The sequence below is a fragment of the Pezoporus flaviventris genome, unplaced genomic scaffold, assembly GCF_033815535.1.
Source record: "Pezoporus flaviventris isolate CSIRO_AGI_PZ_B2104156 unplaced genomic scaffold, CSIRO_AGI_Pfla_v1 ptg000001l, whole genome shotgun sequence".
Lineage (NCBI taxonomy): Eukaryota > Metazoa > Chordata > Aves > Psittaciformes > Psittacidae > Pezoporus > Pezoporus flaviventris.
Genome location: NW_026892549.1, coordinates 6,284,435 through 6,310,658, shown reverse-complemented (window position 1 = coordinate 6,310,658; position 26,224 = coordinate 6,284,435). Strand labels below are relative to the sequence as shown.

Genomic DNA, 26,224 nt, shown 5'->3' with positions numbered 1-26,224 from the left:
AGGTAAGGCTGCCCACCTCTGATCTCTGAGCTGAAGATCTAACTGCATTAACCTGAATTGTTTGCATGCCCCTTATCTGCTGTCTCTGCAGAGCACTGAGGGCTGATAACATATGCAGCTTCTATTTAGGCTCCTGTCAGCTGACCGTCCCAACTGGCAAAGCGCTTTGGCATGTGATTTAAGTCGGTCATATGCCTAAGTGCTTCAGCGAACTCAGGCTTTGAGGTTAAGCTTATCCAGAACCAGCAAATCGTCATGACTTCGAAAGTTTGCATCAAATCAGAGATGACAGAAGAGATACCAGCGACAACTACCAATGGTTGTCAGAGATTTAGCTGCCTAATTGTTCACAAGTTTGCCAAGTTGCAATCCTCAAATCACAACTGATCTCAAAAAACAAAATTTAGTCAGTATTTTAACCGGTCAGTACTTTAATCGGTATTTAATGGGCAATGCTCTTTGAAAGTAGCAGCCTTGTTCACACTAACTACGAGGGGCAGCTTAAACTTTAATCCAAAGAAAAAGCTTCAAGCCATTGTTTCGGTGTTTTATTGCAGTGATAAGCAGGGTTAATATTACCTCCCAATCTCATGCAGCTCTGCATAAGCGAGGTCAAAGTTTTCCTTCCATGAAATAGTAGCACCGTCAGCAGCAGAGTCTTTGAGAGAACAAAGTACATTCAGGAAAGCATAAAGTTAAAGACAGTTTCCTGTGGACTATAAACAGCATATTTTAGAATTATGTGAGATTGCATTACTTAAAACAGCAAACATTATCACTTGGGGTCCAGTTTCATACTGCTCAGGGACAGCTCCAATGTGTTGGACCACTGAAAGCCAGAGCTCCCCAGAGGAAGGTATGAATAAAGTGGATTCTAATCTGTCCTTGCAATTTTGCACTGAAAAGAGCCACACAGACAGTCTAAGGGCACATCTGTGTGTAACTGGCAAGTAGAGCTATGCTGTATGAGCTCTCCTTTCATCTGGCACAGGCTATCCAAGCAGTTGCACACCTAGTTATGCATTAGAGCTGCTAAAACATAGGGAAATGTGAGCTCTGCTCACCTCACCATCATGAGAAATCACCCACATTCCTGCAGTACCATGTGCTGGGGGCTTGCCTCCATCACAGCCTTCTTATGCTGGCTGCATTGCTTGGGGGCTACATTTTGCGAACTGACTTGCAGACCCCAGCTGGGCTGCCCAGCAGAAGCTGCTGGTGCTGCTGGCACTGCTGGAAAGGCAGGGGGAACACCAACCAGAACATGGAGCCTGTTGCCCAGAGGTAAAGACAAGTAGTCTTGGGATAGAGAGCAGGGACCTGCTAGGAAACTGCAGAAAGTTCTGTGACACTGAGAGGCTGTGAGCCCTGTGAGAGGAGCAGAAATGAAAAACCTTTCTAACGGCAGGAGCTGGCTCTCAGCATCTCCTAGGCGGTTTCTTGTATTCCTGATAGGTCCAGGATAAGTGTTTTTATTGGGATCCATCAAAGCACACCATTGCAGACCATGCATCAACCCCTCCTTACTGTGCCCACTCACCGTACTCTGGGAGTCTCACAAATTCAGATGGGTCACTGGGCAAGCTGATCCCCCAGGGGTTGCTGGCGCTCACTCGAAACTGATACTGGCAGCCTGGGGCCAGGTCTTCAATGACGAGGTATGTGTCCAATGTGGAGGCTACCGACTGCTGCCAGACTTGTGAGCCTGCGTTTGTAGGGAGAAAGAAGGAGAATTAAAGGGAACTCTCAATAAATTAACTCAGAGCAGTGGTTTTCTCTGCCCAACTCACGCACTACCCTAGGAGGTTAAAATCCACAGATTTTTAAAAGGCAATGTTACAGTAGACTGATGTATTTCTGTTAAACTGAACCAGACCACAGGAAGCTATTTGGTGTTGCAGCCACTTTCCAGTCTGGCTAAATGAGGGAAGAAGGAAATGCCCCTCACTTGACCGATAGCAATGGAAAAAACACAGCCCAAGCAGAAGCTGATCTCTCCAGCAGCCTAGCTGTGGCTGTGTGCTACAAGCGATGTCTCAGGGCAGTGTGATAAGACAGGAATGGAGGGCTGATTTGGTGACAGCTCTGCTGTGAGAGAAACGGTAGCAGAAATACTGCAAAAACAGTAAGGACAAGGGAGTTGCATATGAAGCTGAGACAGAGTCAGTACAGTCCAAGTGCTTTTGCAGATGAAATCTTTTTCAGAAGATGTGGTGGCTACAATGAAACCAGGAGCTGCAGGAGGAGAACCAGCATTCTGAGGTTCAGTGTGGGATTTTTGCAGATGAGCAGCACTGCAGCAAAGAAATGTGTGACTTCGTCATGTGTTTCTGCTCCTAACAGAAATAAATCCAACTATTGCCTAATCTGTGCCAGCCAAATAAGCAATACTTTATTCATCTGCACAGGGTCACAGAACAGAAAAGGACCCCGGTACATTAAGGCCTGTCACAGCCTATTATTTCTTTATAGAATATATAAAATTTTACCTTATTTTCGTAAGTTCAGGGCTTTTTACCTTTATACTATTTACCATAACCCATTTATTTTGTGTTGACTATGGGCAAATTCTGACTGCCAGGTCTCACAAGGTTAAAGTTGGTTTTACAGGGAAAAGTCAGTGATTCCTTTGGAGTAGGAGCAATACTGAAAACTGAAAACACTGCTGCCTTTCTTCCGTTTGTTTTGGTGGCTGTTGTTAATAGAAGCGCTTTTATTCTTTCACAAAAAAGCCAGTCACACTGATGGCACAGTGCGGGTCAAGGCAGACTATTTGCTAAAAAAGCATTAATATGGAGTGATTAAGTTTGCACATTTACTAACATGAGGTAGGAGTTTTTGAAGGATAAAGAGATAAAACCAGACAACAAACCTAAAGCAAGCTTTACTGCCCAGAGACCCTCTCAGCTTCGCAGGAAGAATGCAAAAAGGGATGTAAATCATTTCACATGCCCTTTTCAAGAGCACATGCCTGTATTGGGAAAAGAATGCACTTAATGTCTTTTTAATTCTTCAGGGGAAAAGGACGATTGGATTTAAGAACAAATGGATTTCAGAGCTCAGCTTGAAAAGTATGCAGGAATTTGCAGCACTATTCAGGTTAAAAAGAAAAAAAAGAAAAGAGACTGCTTTGACTTTGCATGCCCAGGAAACATCCACCAGGAAGGACGGATACCATGGTGGCAGAATGCAAATGACGAAGTGATGCCTTAGTGGTTGATACGTTTTATCTTAGCACTCTTTACTTGCCATATATGACCAGAGGAACTAGAAAGGTCTGCAATATATGAGAATTTGAACTGGGTGATAGAAGGGCTTCTTTTGGCCTTAGACTTTGTGAACAACAGCTAATGGCACCCCAGTGGTGGCAAAGATGGTTTTGGAACCTGTTGTGCCATAAAGGAGACTTACTTTGTTCTTACGAAACCACTTACCTTCTTCTCTGTACTCCACAGTGTAGCCTGAAATGGTGCAATTGCCTGTACTGGATGGCGGTAGCCAGCGTAGGATCACAGAGGTACAGCTTCTCTCCTGAGCAATGGGGCGATTTGGGGCAGCTGGGACACCTTGGGAAGAGAAAACAAGCACCAAATCCAGCATAGCATCAACAGGTGCTAGTGCTTTATTCTGAAGATCAGGTGTATCAGGTACATCAGGTCAGCTGTTGCTTGCAGAGGGAGCATTCTTGTTTACAGTGGGTTACCAGTACAGCCAGAGGAAAGGCAATGTCATGGTCCCATTCACCTACCCCCATGGGTCTGATACTTCCATACTAGCCGTTTTGAGAGAGCCATGCTGCGTGAAAGCCTCACTGCCTCAACATGGTCTCACAGTATTACAGTACAGGGGGAATTTCTTCTTCCTCACAGGTGGTCAGCTGCGCTGCGAGGCCCCACAGAGTTCCCTGCAAGACTGGCTGGGTGAATCACTCCTTGGGTGTCGAGGATCTGTCTGAGCTCAGCTGCTGTAAAGGCAGAGCATCTTCACCTGCCACCTTCTGCTGCTGTATTTTGCTCCTGATGCAAACCATATAGAACTGAGGAAAACAAATATCCACATGGACTTCACCAAGCAGCGAGGGAGGTTCTGCAGGTGAGGAGGTAGTTACTGTTGAAGTGTCCAAAAATGACACAAGCAAGGCATTCAGAAGGCTTCTGTGTGTATGGCACTTGGTATGTCTGGCAACAGATTGACAAATGACCAGTAATTCTCCTGTGCTTTGCTCAGGGCTCCCTTCAGCACAGGAGTAGTTAACGTAGCCACTAACTTGCTTGGATAAATTGGGGAAATTATATCTCTAGGGCACTTTGCAGGACCAAACAAATTGATTTCTAAATGCTTGTGACACTCCTTTATCTGTAAGTCACCAGTTACACATTTGTCTTTGTGCCAGTCCCTTCAAAACAGCAGATACCCTCCATCTCTCATGATAACAGATCCCTTCCTAGAGCTGGAGGTCATAAGCATCAACTCATTATTTCATATTCATTACAATTAAGATGGGTCACTAATTACAGTGCTGAGAATTCAGGCTCAGAGACGTGTCTCTGAGTTGAATCCCTGCAGAACAGTTCACCCAAGCCAAATCTTACTCTCACTTCCTCCTTTCAGTGTAGGCTGAAAGTTCATGTCACTGTATCCCAGGTCCTCTGCTCCAGGCAGACTCTAAAGGCCTGAGCTCCCTATGGGCAGCCGGGGTGTCACCCTCCAAGGGCTTGGCAACCTAAGGGAGCTCCACTTTCCGCGCTGACCTTATCAAGCCCCTGGGGAGCAGCACTGCAAGCAGGATGCAGGAGCTGAACCAGTGCCAGCGCATTTTCATTTCCCAGATGCGATACTTATGATCAGACAACTTAATCAAGCTCAAAGAGTCTGTGGTGCCTTCAGCCATCAGTGGGAGTCTTGGCTGAGGAATGGTTTTATGATTTTAATGTCTCATTTCCCCTGGCACAACTCCACATCCAGCTGCCTTTGCACTGGCTATTCCTGTGTGCTCCCAGCCCCCACCAAGGGACCCCATACAGGAAGAATCCTGCGTGTTAAGGTCAGATGCACTACCTTGAACTTTGATGGTTGCAGAGGTTGATGCAGTTCCATGTTCATTGGTTGCCACACAGGTGTAAATGCCGCTGTCCTGAGGCATCAGGTTGCAGATCTTCAAGGTGAGCTCCCCAGAGTCACTGTGGATTGCAAGAAAGCCCCAGTTATAAAGTGCTGCTTCATTTGCTAATGTTTTTTATACCAGTTCCTGTCCCACATCATTACAAACACACGTGTGCACAAATTATGTTAACTCATTTGAAGGCACATCCCTCCAGCAATCTGGTACCTAATTACCACATCTCCATATGTCAGGATTAAGCTGTTAAAGAATCCTTTGAGCAGAATGATCCAAACTGCCTGCCAGGCAAATCTATTTGTCTGCTGTGGCCATAGAGGAAATGGGGAAAGATGACTTAAGAAGCCAGCAAAGTCCAGGAGCTGAGCATTTATTGTGCCTGTCCAGAGCTGGATGCTTAGACTTCCTATACCTGGAAATATATCTCCAGGCACTTTTTTTCTATCTTGGGAACTGCTGAGCTGCTGTGCCTCTGAGTTAAGTCCAACATATGCCAGACAAATTGGATTTCCTGCAGATGCAGAAGGCAGTCACACAGCTCAGGGTATTTGACATTTTTGGGGAGTTTCAGACCCCTGGAGCATGTGCCATTGATCTAATGTGGCTGCTAGGAAGTCAGAAGACTGGACATCTCACAACAACTAGGGATAAGGAGCACCAGTACCAGGTTCATGAGAGACAGTCTCTGGGCCTATCTGAGAAAATGAACAGCTCTACAGAGACTGATAAATGTATAGCAGGTGAATTTCTAGCAGACTAGTGAATTTTATAGCAGAATTTATGTATTACGTAGTCACTTTTGTTTGCACATTGCAGTCTTCAGTATGCAGTTTCAGGAAGTTGGCCTGAATTAAAGGATTTTGCTTGTGTAAGTGCTTTAGCTGTACTGGAGACCCAGCTTAGAGCCAACAATAAATTTCCTTGATGGTAAAAGTAGTCTACTTCTTGAATGTGTAATCTATCAGCAACTCCAGAAGTACATGGTTGATGGTATAACTGCCTGGATGCTGTGGCTTTTGCTAGTCTAACTATGCTGGTTTAAAAGAGGACAGAAATATCCCCTTCCCCTACAATCCAGACACTCAAGCCAGCAAGATTTCTAAGACAGCCACTGATCTCCTGGGCCTCTCCTTCACAGGCAGTGTCTCCACTGAAAGCCAAATACAAGTATCAAGACAATACAAGTGCTGATAGTGAGCAGGGAGCTAATGCACAGGCAAAAATCTGTGATGGAAAACAGAACCCTGCACAGAAATATCTCCCCATTCCAACCCCAGCCAAAGCCTGAAGATAAGGCACTAGAGATCTACTGAGTAATGGCTAAGAGATGATTTTGGGTGCTCTGGGGTGGCTGCACAAGCCAGTGGTCTCTGAAGGAAGCTCTTGATCAGATGTATTTTTTTTTATTGAACATGTGAAATCCCTTCTCTCTTAGTGTTCATTTTTCACTTGCAGTGACTTTGTGCTCCCTGGACAGAAGTGCTGAAAAATTTGTATGAAAGATTACCTCTTGGAGATTTCCACTACATTTTGGCCCAAATTGCTTATATAAGCTGCAGATGAGCATCCAGCAGCAAGCTGCTACCTGACCTGAATTCAACTCCAGATCTTTTGGATCTTCCCAGTGCTTGTTGTAATGATGGTTTTCCTCCCCCCGTAGCTGGAACATTATGACAAGAATCTTTCTGTCCCAGGACAGTCAGATATAGCCTTCCCAGGAACACACATAGGCTCTTTTAGAAACAGCTGAGGAAAGGCTCAGGAAAACTGCAGGAGTTACCACCTCTGCCCATGAGATGAGAAAATTCCCCATGATATGGGTATTGCAAGTTGGTGAAGGCTTGCTTTGCTGGACTCCTGCTGCTTCCAAAGGTGAGCATGGCATCAAACTTGAGCAGAGAAGCCCCAGCAACACAGAGGCAGTATCAGCCAAGTCAGTATGTTGGAAACGTTCTGGCTTACAGCTGGCTCAGGTCAATAGGAGCAAGCACACATCTGCCAGCAACACACTTTGTGGATATACCCTGTGACAGCTCAGGAAATGATAGAGCTACCCGAACCCCAAAGTTTGACCCTTTCTATCTGATATGTAGTGCACTGATACGCTGATATGCCATGCCAGACTTGATTAACTACATTTCTAATGAGTCTTGTAGCCTGGCTGGTGCTACAGATTTGAGAACAACATGACCACCATGACTACCTGTGTTAGGATCCACAGATAGGTCCTTACCAGGATGACACTGTGTAAGTGGCTGTGCTGTTGTCATTGTCAAGAATGTTTTGATCTGGTCCTTTCCAGGTGATAGTTGGTTTGGGCCGTCCACAGACTTTGCACTGCAGCATCACTGTGTCACCAAGCAGGCAGGTGATGTCCACTAATGGCACAAGAAACTCTGGAGCCACTGGAAAAAAACATGGGACACACACATGACACCTTGTTTTAATCCACAGATGAGGATATTCCCCATACAAGTCCAGAGAATACATCATAGGACCAGTGATGGGATCTGTGTCCCAAACAGCTGGTGGTCCTGGTATTATGTTACCAAAACTCCCCCTTCACTAAAAGCCAGTTTTTGGCAGCTCAGAGAAGGAGGCAGCAGGGACTATCCATCCCCCAGCCCTGTGCTCTGGCAGGAGGGTGAGACTGTGTAAAGGCAGGTTTGAGGTCCAGGCTCATATGTGGCCTCAGGCTCTCTCAGCTGAGCAGCCAGCAGGAAGACTACTTTCCCTAGGGACTGAGCAGTGGAGAGCTGCTTTTGCTGTAAACACGGGTGGGTGCAGAGCATGCTGTTGCACCAGAATAAATCACAGCTGCTGACTTGCCCCTCAGTGCCAGTCAGTGCACAGCTGTCCTTAGCTTACCTTCTTGAATGAAATTGGGGTTGATTATCTGTAAAATACAAAGAAATAAAAGCATTTATTTTTCTGGGCAGTGACAGAGACATCTGTTTTCACAAGGTACCATGGGGACCCTGACCAGAACTGCAAAAGCACTGACCAGTGGCTACAAGCAACCTCTATAACAGCTGGCAGGTGCAGCAAGCTGTAGTGACCACAGAACAAGCCCATGCACAGCTGGGAAAGCAGAAGAAAGCTATGGCTTCTTGAACTCTGATAAAGCATCACAGGTAACAGGCACAGCACTAAGGCTGAGGAGGGTGGAAGTGCTTTCTCTGCTTGGGTGAGAATGCTCAAGCCATTAACTTCTCTTCCTGGAGGTGGTTTGTGCCCTGCTGTGCCCAGCTCCATACCCACCCACCCAGCACCTGCAGTCACCACACACCTGAGGCATCTCACCAGCCACTAACCAGCTTTGGGGAGACATCTTTCAACATCTGCTCAGCTTCAGGAAAGAAAAGTAAAGCACTAAACCAGAAATACTGCCTTCTTTTTGCCTCCTGGCAAGTACCAGTCCTGCAACAATATTGGTCTATCATAATGAGTAAAATTTCACTTACTTCATTGGACTGCTGGAAACCTTCCAACTAGCAACTAGGTTTGGATAACCGAAAGTTATTTTAGCTACCTAGTTAATTGATCGAGTTAGCAGAGACCTGAAAAGCTACTGTTTCTCTGTGCCCTATATATGCCAATTACCTCATGTAACCCTTGAAGCAAACCTGGGAAGAGCAAAACCAATGCCACTAAGTTCTTACACATACAGAAGCAACCCTAACTACATAGTGATGTACAGTAGTATAGGGGTTTTAGCCTCATTAACTCTTTTAATAATCTCATAAGGCCTTGTTATCCAAAACCAAACTCATAATTTGCTATCAAGCACCATAAGCACCAGTGTGATTTATCTTGCTTTAAATATCTTTGTTACTATCTATTTCAGAGCTATTTTGGAAGATGCCAATGAAGCAGTGACCTAATTTGTGGCTGCCAAAGCTGGTGGGAGCTTTTTAGAGATTGAGAAAACAGGCCATAAAGCAGAAGCAATAACCCTTCAAAACAACATAGATACATCTTCCAGATTTATATTTACATTTTGGCTTTATAAATAGTTTTCCAAGGTGAATGGCTCAGGGTGCCGTTCAAGAAGGCACTTGAGCATATTCAGGTTCATTTTGGTTTCATAGCCCTTCTTCATGCCCAGGCAAAACTGGTACCAGCACTGAGACCTCAGGGTCCGCTTTCTCTTATCACTACCAGGAAGCCCAAATGAGAGTGTGAGGGGCTCAGAGGCAGCGACTGCTGCTCCACAGGGTCCAGGATCCACAGAGAGCCCCCTGGATCCTGTAGGCAGGAAAAAATCAGGACACAACAGGGCACTGGTGAAGAAAAACATCTCTCCCATCTGTGCCTGTGGGAAAGGAGAGATGGATTTCTGTGACTAAGTTGTATTGCTCCCACAACACAGCAAAGGAAGGCAAAGCTGTTCTGTGGATAACCACTGCTTGCCATTTTTTAATCAATGAGACCATCTACTTATCAGTTGAGTAACCCCAGGCATCAGCTCATTTACACATACATCTTCATTTTTGTAGTTTTTGGCTAAAGTAAAATACACATCTGTCCTCCAAAGCCTTCCCCTTCCTTCCCTGCAGCATGCACTAAATTCCATTATTATTCACTTATTTCCATCATTGTAAGATTAAAGATCAGGAGAAAGAAACACTCCTAACACTTCATATTAATTTTATAACTTTAAAGGATTCATTAGAAGATGCAGCTACAATGATAAATGTAATGGATATATCTATAAATAAATAATGCTACATTTCTAATGACTTCCAAGGCACAATCATTTATAATAATTGCCTTACCAGTGTTTTTTTTTTCCTCTTGCCTCACCATGGGAATATCAGAAAGAAAATTACCGCCACTAGGTAACACTGAATGAGACTGGTTAAAATTTACATTTCCTTTGTTGAAACTTAGTATGTTAATTAATGGCATGTTACCTAACATCCCCACAGCCACATCACAGCTTTTGCCTGCTGTAAGCTTAGACAAAAATAAAAGCCTGTTTGCACAAGAATGTTTAAGTGCTACCAAAGTGATTTAATACATCACTCAATTAGGGAACAAGGTTTGGTCTACTTTGAAGGAAGGGGTCAAATATCAGGGTGAGAGGGCAGAAATAGCAAAGCAAAGGTTCACAGGCAGATTTGCAGCCAGAAGCAAGCTCCACTGGCTCACACATCCGCTTCCAGGCCCTGGGGGCTTGCTGCTTCTCTCTGCAGTCTGTCTGGCTTTCCAGGCTATGGGTGCCTGGCAGGAGATGACAGACTCCACAGAGTCCTTCTAGATTAAGTGCAAGACCTTTGGATATTATTTCTTCTTTTGCTAAATAGGTTTTTAATCCCCATGGGTGGAGACAAGGGCTCCAGAGCATGGCCCTGCTTCCCTCAGAGGACAGCAACTCACATACCGCTTGTCCGCACAGCCTCCTACCAATGCCAGGGCTGGTTTCCCTAATGGACCGATTTGCCAAGCACCTCCTACAGCCTCTTCAAAATGATTGTGTGAAAAAAAATTGGAAAAGCTGTCAAAATCCTTGCAAGTAACTCTTCCCGATTCTCTTCCTCTTTCTCAGGACTTTTACAGAGATGAAAGCCAGGCTGTGTTGCTCTGAAGAGCAGAAATCTCTACCAGCAAGGAGCAGGCTGCTGGCAAGCAGGGTGAGGTATTACATATGGACGTGGACAGCACACCCGCTCTCCCGCTCTCCTTCCCCCCCCCCAGCCACTGAGGCTCAGGGGCCAGCATGCTGCACCCACAGCACATAATGCTGCCAAAGATGCTCACATGGGCAATGACAGCATCCAAATCCAAGGGACCTTTTCCTTGGAGAAAAGAGGGTAAAAGACCACCCTCTCCAGCAAGTTTTCCCCCTTTTTAAAGCCCTCCTTGCCCCTGGTTTCTCCCACACAAGCTGAAGAGCAGCAGTGGTGTTTATGGGGGTGATGCAGGAGTCCCAGATTCTGTGCATCACTCTCTCAGGGAATGCTCTGTGCTACTTTGAAATTACTATGTGGGGAAAAAAACGCCTGCTGGTCATGTGGTTTTGTGGGGTTTTGCTTTTCTTCTCTGTGAAAAGCAACATAAGGCTCAGCCCTGAAACCCCATTCAATCAGAAGCAGTTTGAACAAGGATCTCCCAGACCAGCCCTCAGCCCAGCATTCCTGGCCATGGGGGCCATGAGCAGGGAAGGCAGCCTGGGTCTGACACTGACAAGGGCTCCTTGAAGAAGTCCCAGCAAACACCAATTGCACCACTGTGGCTCCTGATCTGGTCTGAGAGTGAATAAAGTCGTGGGATGGAACTACTAAATGCAAAAACTTCTCACATGATATTCAGTGTCAGTCCACAGCAGGCAAACACAAACCCTAAGGGGTGAAACTCAGTCGGCAATGCAGTCACTCCTAAGGTAAGAAACACAGCTGGCTCTTTTCTCTATGAACATAAATTTGGATGAAATGAGATGGATTTATTTTTTCCATTGGATTAAATGTCTGAAGCCTTGTCCAGGATAGGTGGAAACTCGTAATGCTCCCTATTTGGCCACAGTTTCCTTTTCACATACAATGACAGCTGAAAATGAAAACCCCACACAAGGTGGCAGAAGTAAACCATGAAATGGCCTCTACAGAAGTGACTTGTGGTTTAACACTGACCAGGCAAAGACAGGGAGCTGGAGGGAGAGTTCAGTGAGATGAGGAAATGGGAGGACAGGTCAGGTTATTCAGCAAAAAATCCAGACACAAGACCTTGCTTCTACCTCCCTCAGCCTGTGCTGTTTCAGGGCTCAAACTAAGAAAGGTACAAGGTGTATACCTGAATACCTTCGGGGACCTGCAGGGATCTAAGTGACTTAGATCTAAGTAACTTAAGTGTAACTTAGTGTGGCAATCCTGTATACATACAGCACCTCCCGTATGAAGATAGGCTGAGAAAGTTGAGGCTGTTTAGCCTGGAGAAGAGAAGGCTGTGTGGAGACCTCATAGCAGCCTTCAAGTATCTGAAGGGGTCCTATAAGGATGCTGGGGAGGGACTCTTCATTAGGGACTGTAGTGACAGGACAAGGGGTAATGGGTTAAAATTTAAACAGGGGAAGTTTAGGTTGGATATAAGGAGGAAATTATTTACTGTTAGGGTGGTGAGGCACTTGAATGGGTTGCCAAGGGAGGTTGTGAATGCTCCATCCCTGGCAGTGTTCAAGACCAGGTTGGACGAAGCCTTGGGTGAGATGGTTTAGTGTGAGGTGTCCCTGCCCATGGCAGGGGGGTTGGAACTAGATGATCTTAAAGTCCTTTCCAACCCTAACTATTCTATGATTCTATGATTCGATGAATCAGACTTTAGAAAAGCAGCATACGTGCTCAGTATTTTGCAGTACTGGGCCACATTTTTCCTGGTCTGTTAAGCTCATGTTATAAAGATAGAAAGGCATTTGCAGCAGTAGCAGCAAAGTCCACTTGCAAAGTGACTAAGACTGCCCTAATTCTTAGCAAGAGTTTATCTTTCATTTGTGCACACCTGCTGTATCTTGTGCAGAGCGAGAGACCATCCTGCAATGCCAGCGGCCAGTCTGAAACACTCTGCAAGTGCAGCCCAGCTGCCTGCGAGGGCTCCTTGCCTTGCCCAGGGTTTGCTTCTCCATTGCAGATGTCCTCGCCATGTCTAACCCACCTCCTTGAAAGAGCCTTGAGCCCAACCCAGACACATGCAATGCACAGAAAAGCTCAGCCAATGCCCAGATTCCAGGTCCACTTTCAGTCCCATTTTAAGGGAATTCATCAAAACCAGGATTGAGAATACTTTTTCCCCCAGATCATAAGGCTAGGCTGCAAACCAAGCCCTCTGTAATAAGATCCATTCTTTATCTAAACAGCAGAGGGCATGTTTACTCCAAGACAAGCAGCTCAGTATTATGTAAGTACTTCATGGCACCTCTTGGTCACCGAGTTAAAATAAAATATTGACGCATTTGCACATGCTGGCAGCAGAGTCAGCAGCATGCTCCTGGCTCCCTCACGCAAAAAACACTGAAAAGATGCTCAGAGAAAAATGAAATGAGTTACAGAGGAATTAAGCCAACTCAAATTTGCAAGAAAAGATCCATCAACCCATGTCTGACTTGGGTCACCTTCTACTTTGAGACTTTTGGGGGGGGGGGGTCACAAGCTCACAGTGTCACCTCCCTCAAAAAAAAGAAAAAACAAGGAATTTCTTGATAAAAGGAGCAAGTAAGGATCCCACTGCCTATGGACAGATGATACCGAAGAGAAAATGTAATTTTAAATGGGAGAATGGTATCTGATGAAATATCCCACAGCAGAAGCCTTTTAGTGGGGATGGGGAATGCCTTCTGGCACCCAGCACGGATGGGTTTCGCTGCCTTTGAGACTGATGGAGAAGCCACAAAGGGTGCTGACTGTTCCACATGCACCTGTGCAAAGCAGAAGTCCTCTTGCCCTCACCATGCTCCTGCTGTCAGGCCCTAATAGCTGTGTGCTTCCATGCCTGTAGCTGGTGGGATGTCTCTGGTACCCCGGGGTACCGTGTTGTAGCACCCCACCCCCTTCCTGCAGATGAAGTAGGTCACTTCTTCCTTTTCCAAAAGCTAAACCCCTGCGTCTGCGCAGCCAGCTCCAGCTATGTCACACCTGATGAGCCACCTTCCTGGTCAGTCTCAGCAACCCCTGGCCACTCAGGGCACCAGGACAGCAGTGTTGCCCGTGGAGGCCCCCCCAGGGAAACACAGGAGGTTCTCAGGATGGTACCAGTTCATACTGTGGTAACAGGCCAGGAAAGACTTTCTTACCAGTACTGTACAAGATCTCACCAAGACAGTACGTTAGAACTGCTCTGGAGATGGACAACTCAAGGCAGGGGTGAAGGCATTTGCCTAAAGCACTTGGGAATTCTTGGCCTGAGCTGAGTGTTGACTTGGAGCCAATGCTGTATCCACCAAACCATTACTTACTCAACCATTTGGACTATGGGGCTGCTAACACAATATTTCTCCCTATAGGATGTTTCCTATTGCTTATCTTGCTCTAAGTGTCTCTGAGTAGTTCTTAACATGCTAAAATGTCATAACTGAAAAAAAAATAGATTCTGAAGCCCAACTTACGTACCTTGGCAATAGCCCAGCTCACTAATCTAATGATGGCACTTCCACTGACTTGGGGTGGGCCTGGACTTCATCTCTCCTTTGCACAGCTAAGAAACTGGAGCAAACACTAGACACTGGGTGACAGTTGTGTGCTGGTCAGGATTACTTGTAACACTCTGCAGTTGGTATCACGTGCAAAACAAGACATCTGGAGACATGTCAGATCCTCAACATGTGGGGTCCACTCCAAAGCCCAGAAGAGCTGCTGCTGAACTTAGCTCAGTCAGGTCTTCTGACTGCTGGAAGGACATTCATTTAGCAAGAGCGGTAGCTCAGTGGGATCTGCACAGTTGACTTAAGACCTCTTCAGCGATATCGAAACCCCATGAGATGTTACGACACAGAACTGTAGGACAAATAGTTGTGTCACTGTCCAGGACCCCAGACTTGGGCGTGTATATTTACTGATTCACAGGGGCATACACCTTCTTCCCAGAAGTGGAGTTGCCTGTCCCTGTGCAATTAGCTACAGACACGTGGAAAGGGAGTCTCCAACCTTTCTTAAATACAGGTTACTCCTATCCCTCACATGGCTACCTATGTTCCTTAAGTGCCTGCTCCTACACTCACGTGCCTAACAGGTGAGTTTGCACCTTCTATTTTGTGGTACAACAGGGCAAAGCAGGACCCCCAAATTTCATTTCCATCATTATGCACATTCAGTACATATTAATAAACAAAGGTAAAAGAAACAGCCACCAAGAGACACTATTTCTAGTCAAGAGTTACAGTGAATGGAGAGTTCTTCAGGGCTGGCAAGTCCCTGTGTGGGCAAAAGCACAGTAATAGCATTTTAGCTTTTTTTTAAACAATCACCAGAATTTCAGTTTCCCGCTCTCACTACATATGTTTCTTGCATTTCTTTCTATGTTCCCTCTTGAAACAAAGGCAAAGTGCTTCAGAAATCTGGATCTACTGAACAGATATGTGATATTTTATAAATAGCAAGCAAAGCGACATCTGAAGGACCACAGCAGCTGTGGGACTCCATGGATGTTACTACCAGCTTACTGACTTTTTGCACAGTGACTAGGCTGGAGGCAAATTGCACAAACATTTCCAAGTATTAACATGCCTGCTTTGCATTTAGAGACTGCTCTCTCTCTTCCAGCAGTGGGTGCACATTCTCATGCGTGATGGGAGGAAGAGAGATGTCAGGGGTGACAGTCCAATAGGAGAGGCCAGGTGACTTGCTCTATTATTACCTGTCTATAATAACAGCTACAGCCGACTCCACCTTAATGACACAGGCAGGGCCTCATGTACTTCTGAATGTTGATGGCCAGCACACAGCTCTCTTACCAGCACTCCCAGTTTCCATAATGTCCATCAAGAGCTGACCCAGGTGTGAGGACGAGGCATTCTCTCCCCTTGGACAGCCAGTCACCCTGTCTCCAACTGCCCATGCAATAAAACCAGCAAAAAGCAAGGGCCGTGCTGCTCCTTGCAGGGCAGTGTGACCTTAGCAAGTCAACCCACAACTGCACTCTTATTTTCTCTCCCTCTGACACTTTAAATATTTGCTGAGCAACACAGAGTTTTGCTCAGAAGCAGAATTGAGCTTTCCAAGCCATAAGGAACAGGGTGGCTCCTGGGGAACGCAAGGCAGTGCTATGAGTGATGGTGCCACCTCCAGTAAATGAACTGGGAGATGTAGGATGGGGTTTCTGAGTGTAAATGAGTCACATACCAGACACACAGTAACACCCCTGATAGCAGATTCATACCACAGCTAAGACTTCACTAGTCTTTGGGTTTAAACAGAAAGGCTCTTAACTCCTGAACTTCAGAGAGGCAGGCTAGAACAATGACTGTACCATGTTAAAAACCTCAAATCAAATAAATAAAAAGACCCATGTGGAGTATGCTAGAACTAACTAGAAATTCTGATATGTTTAAGGACCCAGATACCTTCCACTGACGATTTCAAAACATTTGGTTTTCCTCCTATTGAGCACAGTCAAAACACTGAAATTCTCTGAAAAAAAATCATGATTCTCACTGAGTTCTGTACAATATACCTGTATCTCAGCACCTTTTACTCCATAGAGCAATTTCCAGTGATCTAAAGCTTACACAAACTCACATGCTATAACTGGGCACTGCCTTGCAACAAATACATACACTTCTAGTTGGCATCTGTGATGGGCAAAATACTCTGAAAATGCAAACACATTCCTGAAAATATTCAGCTTCAGTGGTAAAGATCATCCAATATCTAGGATATCAGCTGGGTCAAAAGTACTAAGTTCCTTTTGTACACATCCCCTTCTCAGAGATGTATTTATTTGCACCAACACAGAATAAAAGAGACCCTTCAAATTAGCAGCGGAGGTGGTGCATCTCAATACATTTCTCCCTCTGTTTTTTTAACCCCTCCTGGAGGAAGATCATCTTTCTTTTGCAGTATGCTTATAGTGCAGCCTGGCTAACAGCATCCCAGGGATCTCTCAGGACACAGATCCCTGTTCTCCAATGATCTGCCCTGTCACTTCTACAAAATCACTTTGATTCAGGTCTCTCTGAACCTTGTCCCTGCCTCTTTCAGTAAGAAGCTCTTCCAGCCTTGGTACAATGTACACAAATGCTTGGTTTGTGGTCAGTATATGCAGAAAAAAAGGGATCCTGCAACACGTTAAGTGAGAAGCACCAGATATATAACTTTTGATGAGTTTAAGATCCTTCAGGCTCTTAAAATGTGGCTTGTCTCGGTCACTCCACTAGAACTGGTGGTTTCACACTGGAAAAAAAGAGCAGTGCAATATATCATAATTTGGGTCCACCTATCTGCATCAGCCTTGTTCTGTGACACAGGTACACTCATGCAACCAGTTTTGCCATTCTCTTTTTGTACCTTTATAGAACTACAATTTCCCACCCCGCTAGGAGATAAAAGACATGTGTTTTCTGGTCTTCTAGATAATTCAAATTATTAGTTGGGTTCAATGACATTTGCTCCAGTGATCTGTAACAGAAGCCTGACTAGCAGTTCAGCACGTATTGCCAGGGCAAGAGGTGTTTAGAAAGCTGCTATGTTTATCAGCAGGTGACATGCATGCACTCTTGTTTCACTGAATGAGGTCCCAGGTGGGAAATGGAGACTGAGGGTGGTTACATAAGCCTCCAGCTCAGAAGGAGCTTGCTCCTCCACTGCTCCCACCACAAAGGCAGCCCAGATTCCTGGCAAAACCAGAACTGGTGCTTTGTGTGACTCACACTTAATTGGCACCTATGTCCACGAGCAAAACAGACCCACCAGCTCCCCTTTCAACAAAGGCATTTCAAAATGGGCACATGTTCTTGGAAAAAAACATATTACAAGGATGATTGTCTCTACCTCCATGCTAGTATTGGGGTCAAGGTCATCACACTCTGATTCCTCTGAGCTGTTTGTCTCCTTGTTTGGCAGCATGAAGAGGAAGAAAGAGAACGAGATTAGAAGAGAGATTGGTTAGACAGGGCAGAGCATCACAGGAGTTGTAAGCAGCACGGAAATGGGTAACAGTACAGAAAATGCTCTCATAAAATCAAACAAAACCCAAACTGACAACAAAACAAGGGAAGCAAAGGCAAAGACATGCTTTTGCCAGAGAAGCAGCAGGGAGTCTGCACGTTGTTCACGTAGTAAAAACAGCAAGGAAGCAATGGGAGGAAGAACTGGCCACCATGCTGGAGCAGCTGCTTCCCTCAGGCCCAGTCCTTCCCCGGCTGGCAGTAGGGCTGCAGGGCGGCTGTGCAGTGGGTGCGAGGGCACCTGGGTTGCGGTGGCAGGGTTCCTCCCTTTGCACATGCCATGACTATTTCACTAGGCTTACAAGACTGGAAAGCCTCTGCGAAGGAAAACACTTAATCATGGGCTGTCCTGGGGAGGGGTGGATCCGAAGGACATGCTCAAGTGGTTTCCTGAATCAAGGCTGGACTTTGATTGTGTCAAAATCACAACAAGTGTTTGCTTGCCTCTGCTGGGAGGGAAAGCCCCAGATTTGTCCGGAGCAGGCCTCATGGTCGCTTTATAGGGATGGATCCTCTGAATTGGAGCACAGCAGTCAGGCACCCAGAGCAGAAGATGGAGCTTAACCCCACAGTTCTCAACCTTTTCCATACTGGGAGATCTCAGAGAAAGACAGACAGACACAGACACACACGCACACACACAGACACACACAAGACCCTCTCCTGGCAAGACAGATTCACCATCTCTGCACTGTCTAATAATATGGAAAGAAAAGGTCACTGAGACCATCTCCCCAGACCAAAAATCTTCAGCATCTTGAGGCTGAGAACCTCTTATCTTCGCATGTGGTGAAATACTGGCCTAAAGAAAACTCATCAACTTCAGTAAGGCCACTGGTCCACCCAGTGGCTTTCCCATCCCTGCAGCTGCTCTGATGGAGCTGTAGATTGGGCTAGATCAGATGTCAGTAAATCACTATTGTGCCAATTTTAAGAACAGTTATTTAACGATATGTACTGCTGTTTTTTAATGAAGATTACTTACTTGCATGTGGAATGCCAGGAAAAAAGAAAATTAAAAACAAAGGTTGCATTTTATCTTGCATGCAAAAATCCTGCTAAAATGGATATTACAAAAAAGAAAAAAAAAATCACCCCCCCCAAAAAAACCTAAAGTGGAAAAAGTCCCCAAACATAAAAACCAAAATAAAAACCAAACTCAAAATCACTGTCCCCTCTCCTCTCTCAGGAGAGGATGCTACAGAGGGTGAAAAGGATGGGAAGAAGGAGAGCAGCACACATCTTTCAGGTGGCCTTACTCACTTTAACTGAGACTTTGTTCCCCAGAATATCCTTGGATTTACGTGGCCCATTGGCTTCATTTTTGCCACTGCTCTCCTTTTCCGCCCGCTTTCTCATGCGCAGGGTATGCCATGAACATGACTTCCTGTTGTACCAAAAAACGCAGCAATCAAACAGCAAATCATAGCAGGAAGGAAGTACTTGGAAAGGGGAACCAGCATCCACATTTGCGATTACTGTAATTCCCTAGGAGGTGAAAGCCACTGGCAACGCGCCTATCTCAATCTGAGCAATGAGAGCTGAAGTTAAAAACCAAACCAAACAGTTCTGCGAAGCAGATGTTGTGCCACGCTTGCTGTTTAGATGTATGGAGAAGGAAAAAAATGTCCATGATGGAAGCAGACAACTAGAACTTGGTCATCTATTGTCTTGCATGGCCACAAATAGAAACCGATTTTATTTTTGCTACAGTTAAAAGGCCAATTTTGTCCTCAGTGTTGTTGGTTAAAAGCAGTAAATACAGGAGAATGGTCTTAATAGGTTACTTGGTAGAGCAAGTAAAATAAAAATAAATTAGAAATTCAAGGCTTTGCTCCCTGTATGTTGCTCAGAACATGAATAACTCAACAAATAGGAGTTACATGATTGAATTTCCAAGAGATAAGTAATTTCCTAGAACGACAAACTGTGCTGTGCCTCTCAAGACCAATAACTTCCCATTTGATTTTGCCAGTTCAGTTAGAGAGGACATCAATCAGTTCATGGGTTTTAGATAGCATCACAGCAGGCATGAATTCCAGTACATTTTTCTGCCCTCATTGCTGCTCTCACGACCTTACTCTTGGAAAAAACAGTAATAGACCATGTTGCCCTTTGTAAGAGCAATGCTGTGTTGACAACAGAAATTGCATATCAAGCAGACATAAGAAAATCAAGAAAAAAACAAAACAATTCTCAATATGGATTTCATTTGGTTTAAATAGTGGACAGGCTGGGAGAGATTTGGGGAAGGGGTATGTCGTCCAAAGCAGAAAGCTCTCAAAACAGCAGTGCAATGATCAAGGTTCAAAGCATCTGCCCACCTTTAAGTCATGCAAATTTGATTTGCATGTTTAAGCCCAATGTTTGGCAGGTCATGTCTACAGTACCTTGATACATTTTACATAGCAAGTTGCATGTAATCCAACGATCACCTGCGATGCCAATAAAACGCAGTATGTTAGCAAGGTAGGACTCAAAGGATGCCCCACACAGCCAATGCTCCCCCGTGAACACTGCATCTGATTCCTAAGAGGTTTTTGGTTACACGTCAGCACCTGGTGGGAGCTGTACAGTAGCTCAAATTAAACAAAAAAAAAAACCAAACCAGAACAAAAAAGTAAACTAACAGAACTGGCTGCCATTGACACAAGACTGAACTGGGTCATACAGACTGCTTTTGTAACCAGGATTAGGGTCTCCACTCAAAAAGCTGGCATGGGAAGTCATGTTCGAGGCACAAAGAGCACCGGAGCACCCTGCACATCTCAGCCAGACAGGGAGTGCTCAGTGATATTTGGGTGTTACTGAAGGAGGTCCAAATTAGATGTGCAGAGCAGCGGAAGTTATCCAGCAGTGCAGGACTGTTATGTTTTCCTTTAAGATATGGTAAGACTCAAAGATGTGGCTGGTGGCCTCCCTGATCTACTGGTGAATAATACATTGTGCCAGCACTACTGGATTGACCACATACTTTGTGTACAGTATTTGTCAACAGAAGAAACAGTTTTATTACTCATACTAATTAGTGAATATGATCTGGCAGACTATACAGGGCTGAGGGTAACACTAGCTCCAGGTTGTTTGTACCCATAGGACTTCTATTATTCAAGCATCTTTTAGGTTTCAGGATTGTTCTAGTTGTTTGAGTCTGAAAACATGATTTAAGACTTTAAATCTCACTGCTGTAAGAAAGAGGGAAGGGCAATGCATGTGTCTTTCAATTCTGTTATGCTTTCCTGGTAACAATTCATCCAACTACAGAATTTGACACAGAATTTGACTGTACAGTTGCCATGAAATCAGTGTCTTCACCAGGAGCCTGGTGCCGCGAGGGAATCTAAGGGTGCATAGCTGCATACTGTGGTTAGAGAGGAACCTGGGAATGGCCGTGGCGGGTGTGCAAGAGACGTGCTAAGCAATTCCTTTGCCTTAACATGCAATTCATTGTAGCATTCATTACTGAATGACTGGTAAAATCATAATTTCTCTTATCTGAAACCGCAGCAGAGATCAAGTTATTGTTTTTAGTGAATCTGTCAGAAAATCTTTCCTTGTGTTCAATTCTGCACCTCATGGTAACCGTGTAAGGTAACAAAATTTGTAGCATACATCATGCATTACCATCTAGTCATTTTAGATGTTAAAAGAAATCAACAGGTATTACTGAAAAGAGGGTTGTACCTTCTGTGTTTAATACCAAAAACCCACTTTCTTGCATTAGTCATTTCAGACTGACAAATTTCTAAAAATCAGAAAAGAAAAATATATATCCACACATTTGTTAAATAAACAACAAAATGCTATAAACAACAACAAAAAAAAGAAATAACAAAACCAAACCAAAACCAAAAGAGGGTCAAACTAGTTCTTTTACCTCATTAAAACATGCTCATGGTGAAAATTTATTTTACATATTTAAAATAGTACATTTAAAATTAGTTACATTACAGGTACAATGATGAACATTGCGACTATCCATTATATTGCACAACCTGACTTCATCAATTTGACTTTGTTTCTTTTTTTTTTTTTTTAAATAGTGCAAAATACTTTATACAGGAATGTACTTGTTTGGGGGTCTTGCAAACAAAAAATATATTACAAAAGTTACTGTGAACAGAAAAAAAAACCAAACCAAACCAAAATAATAATAATAAAAAAAAAGATACAAGCTGTACAAGGAAATTGCCATAGACAACAAAATCTCTCCTCCTTGAGAAGCAAACCTCAGTCCAACACAGGGCCTGGATATTTTTTGTGTTTCTTTTTTCGCTAGATGCTGTTATAACCAATATATAGATTAGTAACTTAATACAACATAAATATAAGTCCAGTCCAAGCAGGTCCATGTTGGTGTAAAATGTTGTAATGTAAAACACATCTTTAACCATCTATGGTTTTATTTCTCTCCAAAGTATAAACAAAACCCCACAAAATGAAAATAAGCAAAACCCAAGCTATCCACCATGGCTGCCCGATGCTGCAGATTGACCACTCAGCTTGTTCCAATGGCACTGTTGATAAAAATCAGCAGGAATTCCCTACCATTTGGGTTTGTTTATTTTGATTTATTATTTCTCTTTCCTCAAATATCCACATAGTGCTCCCAGCGAAGCCAACAAGCACTTACTTGATGCTTCCGTCGCTATTATCTGTAGTGGATTTAGTGAGGGGAGCCAAGATATTGCCAGGGATCCATCCTTCAGCAGCTGGAGAGTGATCGTTTGCAGGCTGGTACACCAGGAACATGTTCTGCTGGTTGATAGCAAGGATCTGAACCACCTCTCCTTGATTCACACAGATCTCATCCTCTTTCAGTGCATAGTAATCTTTAATCACCACCATGGAAGAGGTCCCATTGCACCCTCCCAAATCAGTCTGTGGAAATGGACACAACAGAAACCAGTGAGCAGGTGGTGCTCAGGAACCTGACTTTTCCAGCAGCAATCCCTCTACTTCATTTCCAGCCTAACTGTACCAGGGTTAAAAATACAAAACACTTCACAGTTCACATTGGTAGAAAAGGATTTTAAGGATCTGAAAGGCGGCAGTAATATGATACAAAGCAGGCTCCTATTTCATATTAGACTGCACAGCTGCGAGTGATGATGCCCTAGCCATGTTCTCATTTGTATGGTGTTACAGATGAATCATCTGTGCTGAGAGAAATGGGGGGAAAGACAAACGAAGGCTCAATGTTAGAAGCCGAATGAATAATCACACATCTCATGATCTTAAGTACAGGTCATATTGGAACATGGCTTTGGTCAACCGCAAGCAGCAGCAGGGTCCAAACACTGCTGATGGCTACTGACTCTGGCAGTTTGTGTGCAGTGCGCAGGCATTCAAATTATAACCTTCAACTGGCACCCTGTGAACTGTAACTTGGGAAAAGGTCTAACCTCTTCTACACCACCAGAGCAGACCTCTTCAGGAATGGGTGGTTAATGGATATTAGAGAACTCTGAATGTTGCTGCTGTGAGTACTGCAAATAGATATTGAGTTCACCAAGTCTGCAAACACAGTGGCTCTGTCTCCACTTCCCAGCTGAAGTACCACCCATCTGAATGCCAGAGCTTTTGCAGTCTGTTTAATTCCAAATCACATTTTACACCATTGCTTCAGTATGTTGATTCCTGTTGACCTGGTTAGCTGATAATTAAAGCTAACTTTACAGATGGTCTATGGTATAAGAAATGGGCTGTAAGATCATGTTTTATCAGATGAGCTCAGTACCTTGTTTTGTTCATAGCTGTCTCCTGGCTGTGACTGTTCATACCCTGTGCTGCCGTTGGAGGTAGATATCTTCAGGGGTGGAAGAGATGGGTTACGGCTTGTAGCCTTCAAAGGCTTCTCTGACCCTACTGGAACAGAAGAATAGGGTCTGCTGTTGGGCTGAGGGACCCTACCGGTCTGGGGCCTCAGCACTGCTGAGCTACTTTCTTTGCGTTGGTACTCTATGGGAGACTGTAGCGCTGCAAAAGAGGACAAGAATTAGCTGTATGCTTTCAATGCAAAGGGCTGCAGAACAGACACATGAACTGCAAACCAAACAGTAACAGGAGATGCCACCATGGAAGCATTTGGCATGTTCATGGCTAGACAGGATGCAAGCATGTTACACTGTACTACGTGTGACCTGAACACAGTACTCCATGCTACTGCAATGAACAACTTCTCTAACCAGCACAGTGGGCTAAAACGTCTGCCATAGAGCATACATAGAATCATAAAATAGTTAGGGTTGGAAAAGACCTTATAATCATCTAATTCCACCCCCCCTGCCATGGGTATGGACGCCTTACACTAGACCATGTTGCCTAAGGCTCTGCACAACCTGGCCTTGAACACTAGCAGGGATGGAGCGTAATTGCATTAATTTTCTTTGAAATAACAAATAACTCACATCCTGTAGTCAAAATAAATGAAAGCCTGGATAAAAGATGCATAGCTCATTTACAGTGAATTTTGCTATCATCAGAAAACACAGGTCAGGACTGTTAAGTTCCAGTTGCATATTCCCCAGAGAGTGTAACTACTAAGTACTCTTCAGACATAAGGCACTGCAACTTGGCTCTCTATGTACTTTCTATATTAACTACTTTGGTTCAAGGAAACTGCTGGAAATTACCAGTAAGTGAGAAAGTATAGATGGTATAAAGACATTAATCCTAGCAATACAGACCTCTCGAGAAAACACCCACAAGCAACACTAAACAACTTCATCAGCCTTTAGAAAAAAATCTGCTTGTGAGAGTGTGCTTTTCATAGCCATGCAAAGAGCTTATGCTGGGAGAAGGATAAAAATGCAGATGGTAAAAACAGAAGATATTTTTATGTTTGAAGGTGAAGGGATCAGGGCTGGGACTCACAGTGAATGGGAAAATGGGCAGATTTGCTAGGTCCAGACTACCATCCCCAGACCTATGGGTTTGTTTTTTGTATGTTATGTGGCTTTAATGGATGATATATAGTCAGTTAATACTGCGTATGTGCGCCAGACTGAATCTACTGGAATGCAGAGAGACTAGTCTAGCAAGAGGCAGACGGAGGACATAATGTCACAGCATCAGCCTAACCAGGGAACCACAACAGAAGGAATGTCTTTCACAACAAGACGAAAAGGAAAGAAAAACAGAAAGGCTCAATACCACACAGCATACTCTCTAGCATTCCCCTTCCAGGGAAAGGCAGGACTACTCCAACAAGGAATCACTCAATACTTAAGAATAGAGACTAAAAAAAAAAGAATAAATCAAGGAGGGTGCCATATTACCATTCTCTTCAAAAGGACACAAACATAGATCTGTAGCAATCCAGAAGATTACTTGGCTCCAAAATCTACACAGTGACTCCTGACACAAAAGTGCTTTGTATTTATGCCACAGTGGCTACACTGTAACTCAGCCACCTCAGCTGCAGCTGAGAATGGTTTGGTGCTGCTGCAGATCAGGCACAGAGAAAAAGGAAGGTTGGGGAGAACTCTGACAATGATTTTGACAATTATGGTGACAATCTTCTAGTATATACAGTACATTAAGCTGCAAGATCTTTAGCAGTAAGATCTTGATGAATACTTACTAATCTATCTTCAAACAATCTATCCCACTCAGTGCTTTTAAAGGGTATTTAGGCAAGTGTTCACTTTAACTACTAATTCCACCATAAACTATCACAGCAAGGCCTGGCTTCCAGCCTCCTGTTCAACATCTGTTAGTATTCTTACAAGCTTCTAGCAAAAATCACTGTCCACATACTTGCGTGCTCTCTTTCTCTCTCAAAAGCCCCCACAAAACATGATTTTTAAAAAAGTACAGTTCAATGGCATTTTCCTTATGAAATACAACCATCAGTGACTTATTCTCTTTACAGCTTGCTTCTTAGAGCAAAATGAAAGAACAGTCCCTACAGTCAATCATTTGGCACAGTTTGTTTCTCAAGCTCAGCAGCTTTAGCTTGTCCAAGGAAAAATATGAAAAGTTTGCATATTACAGCGGAATTGCACCAGGTTTTACATATTCATGAACTGTGGATGCAAATACTATGCTCTGTACATGGTGCCATACTCTAAACGGGTTCCCTGTTGAGGAGAGAAAAACAGAGACAGCTTGGGCAAGAACACACAGGGAATATTTTGTTATTAAGTTTATGCAGCATGGGCTCAGTGTGGATTTAATATGATTTTAAAGGCAGAAAACATCTGCTTTAATGAAATGCAAAGCTAAAGAACGTATTTAAAGATTAGTCAACCTCAATAAGATTACATCCTAAAAGCCACTTAAATTGTTCTGGACTGGAAAGGCTTTACTGGATGCAATATCATTTTCTTGGATCTTATTTATAGGTTTAAAAGTGAGTCCTTAAGCCTTTGTTTTAATATAAACCTATTTTTCCTTCTAGCTTCAGAGATACTGACGATTATGTTCCTAACCCATCAAATTCTTTGCCAGCC

At 44.1% G+C, this 26,224-nt stretch overlaps 1 protein-coding gene across 13 annotated transcripts in view; it reads right to left on the bottom strand.

Moving 5' to 3' along the window:
* Positions 1 to 26,224, bottom strand: part of KALRN (kalirin RhoGEF kinase) — a 514,073-nt gene that overhangs the window by 7,227 nt on the left and 480,622 nt on the right. For 9 of the 13 annotated variants that reach the window (XM_061471773.1, XM_061471114.1, XM_061471545.1 and 6 more), the window contains 10 exons: positions 23,509 to 23,747; positions 22,402 to 22,649; positions 19,032 to 19,155; positions 17,593 to 17,652; positions 7,988 to 8,015; positions 7,353 to 7,524; positions 5,059 to 5,180; positions 3,435 to 3,566; positions 1,541 to 1,705; positions 580 to 658 (listed from right to left, as the gene is read on the bottom strand). In XM_061471773.1, coding sequence (XP_061327757.1) covers positions 580 to 658; positions 1,541 to 1,705; positions 3,435 to 3,566; positions 5,059 to 5,180; positions 7,353 to 7,524; positions 7,988 to 8,015; positions 17,593 to 17,652; positions 19,032 to 19,155; positions 22,402 to 22,649; positions 23,509 to 23,747 — 1,369 coding nt within the window. Of the gene's footprint in view, positions 1 to 579; positions 659 to 1,540; positions 1,706 to 3,434; positions 3,567 to 5,058; positions 5,181 to 7,352; positions 7,525 to 7,987; positions 8,016 to 17,592; positions 17,653 to 19,031; positions 19,156 to 19,956; positions 20,204 to 22,401; positions 22,650 to 23,508; positions 23,748 to 26,224 lie in introns of those variants that run through there. The other 4 variants (XM_061471725.1, XM_061471453.1, XM_061471845.1 and 1 more) reach the window with 4 other exon arrangements.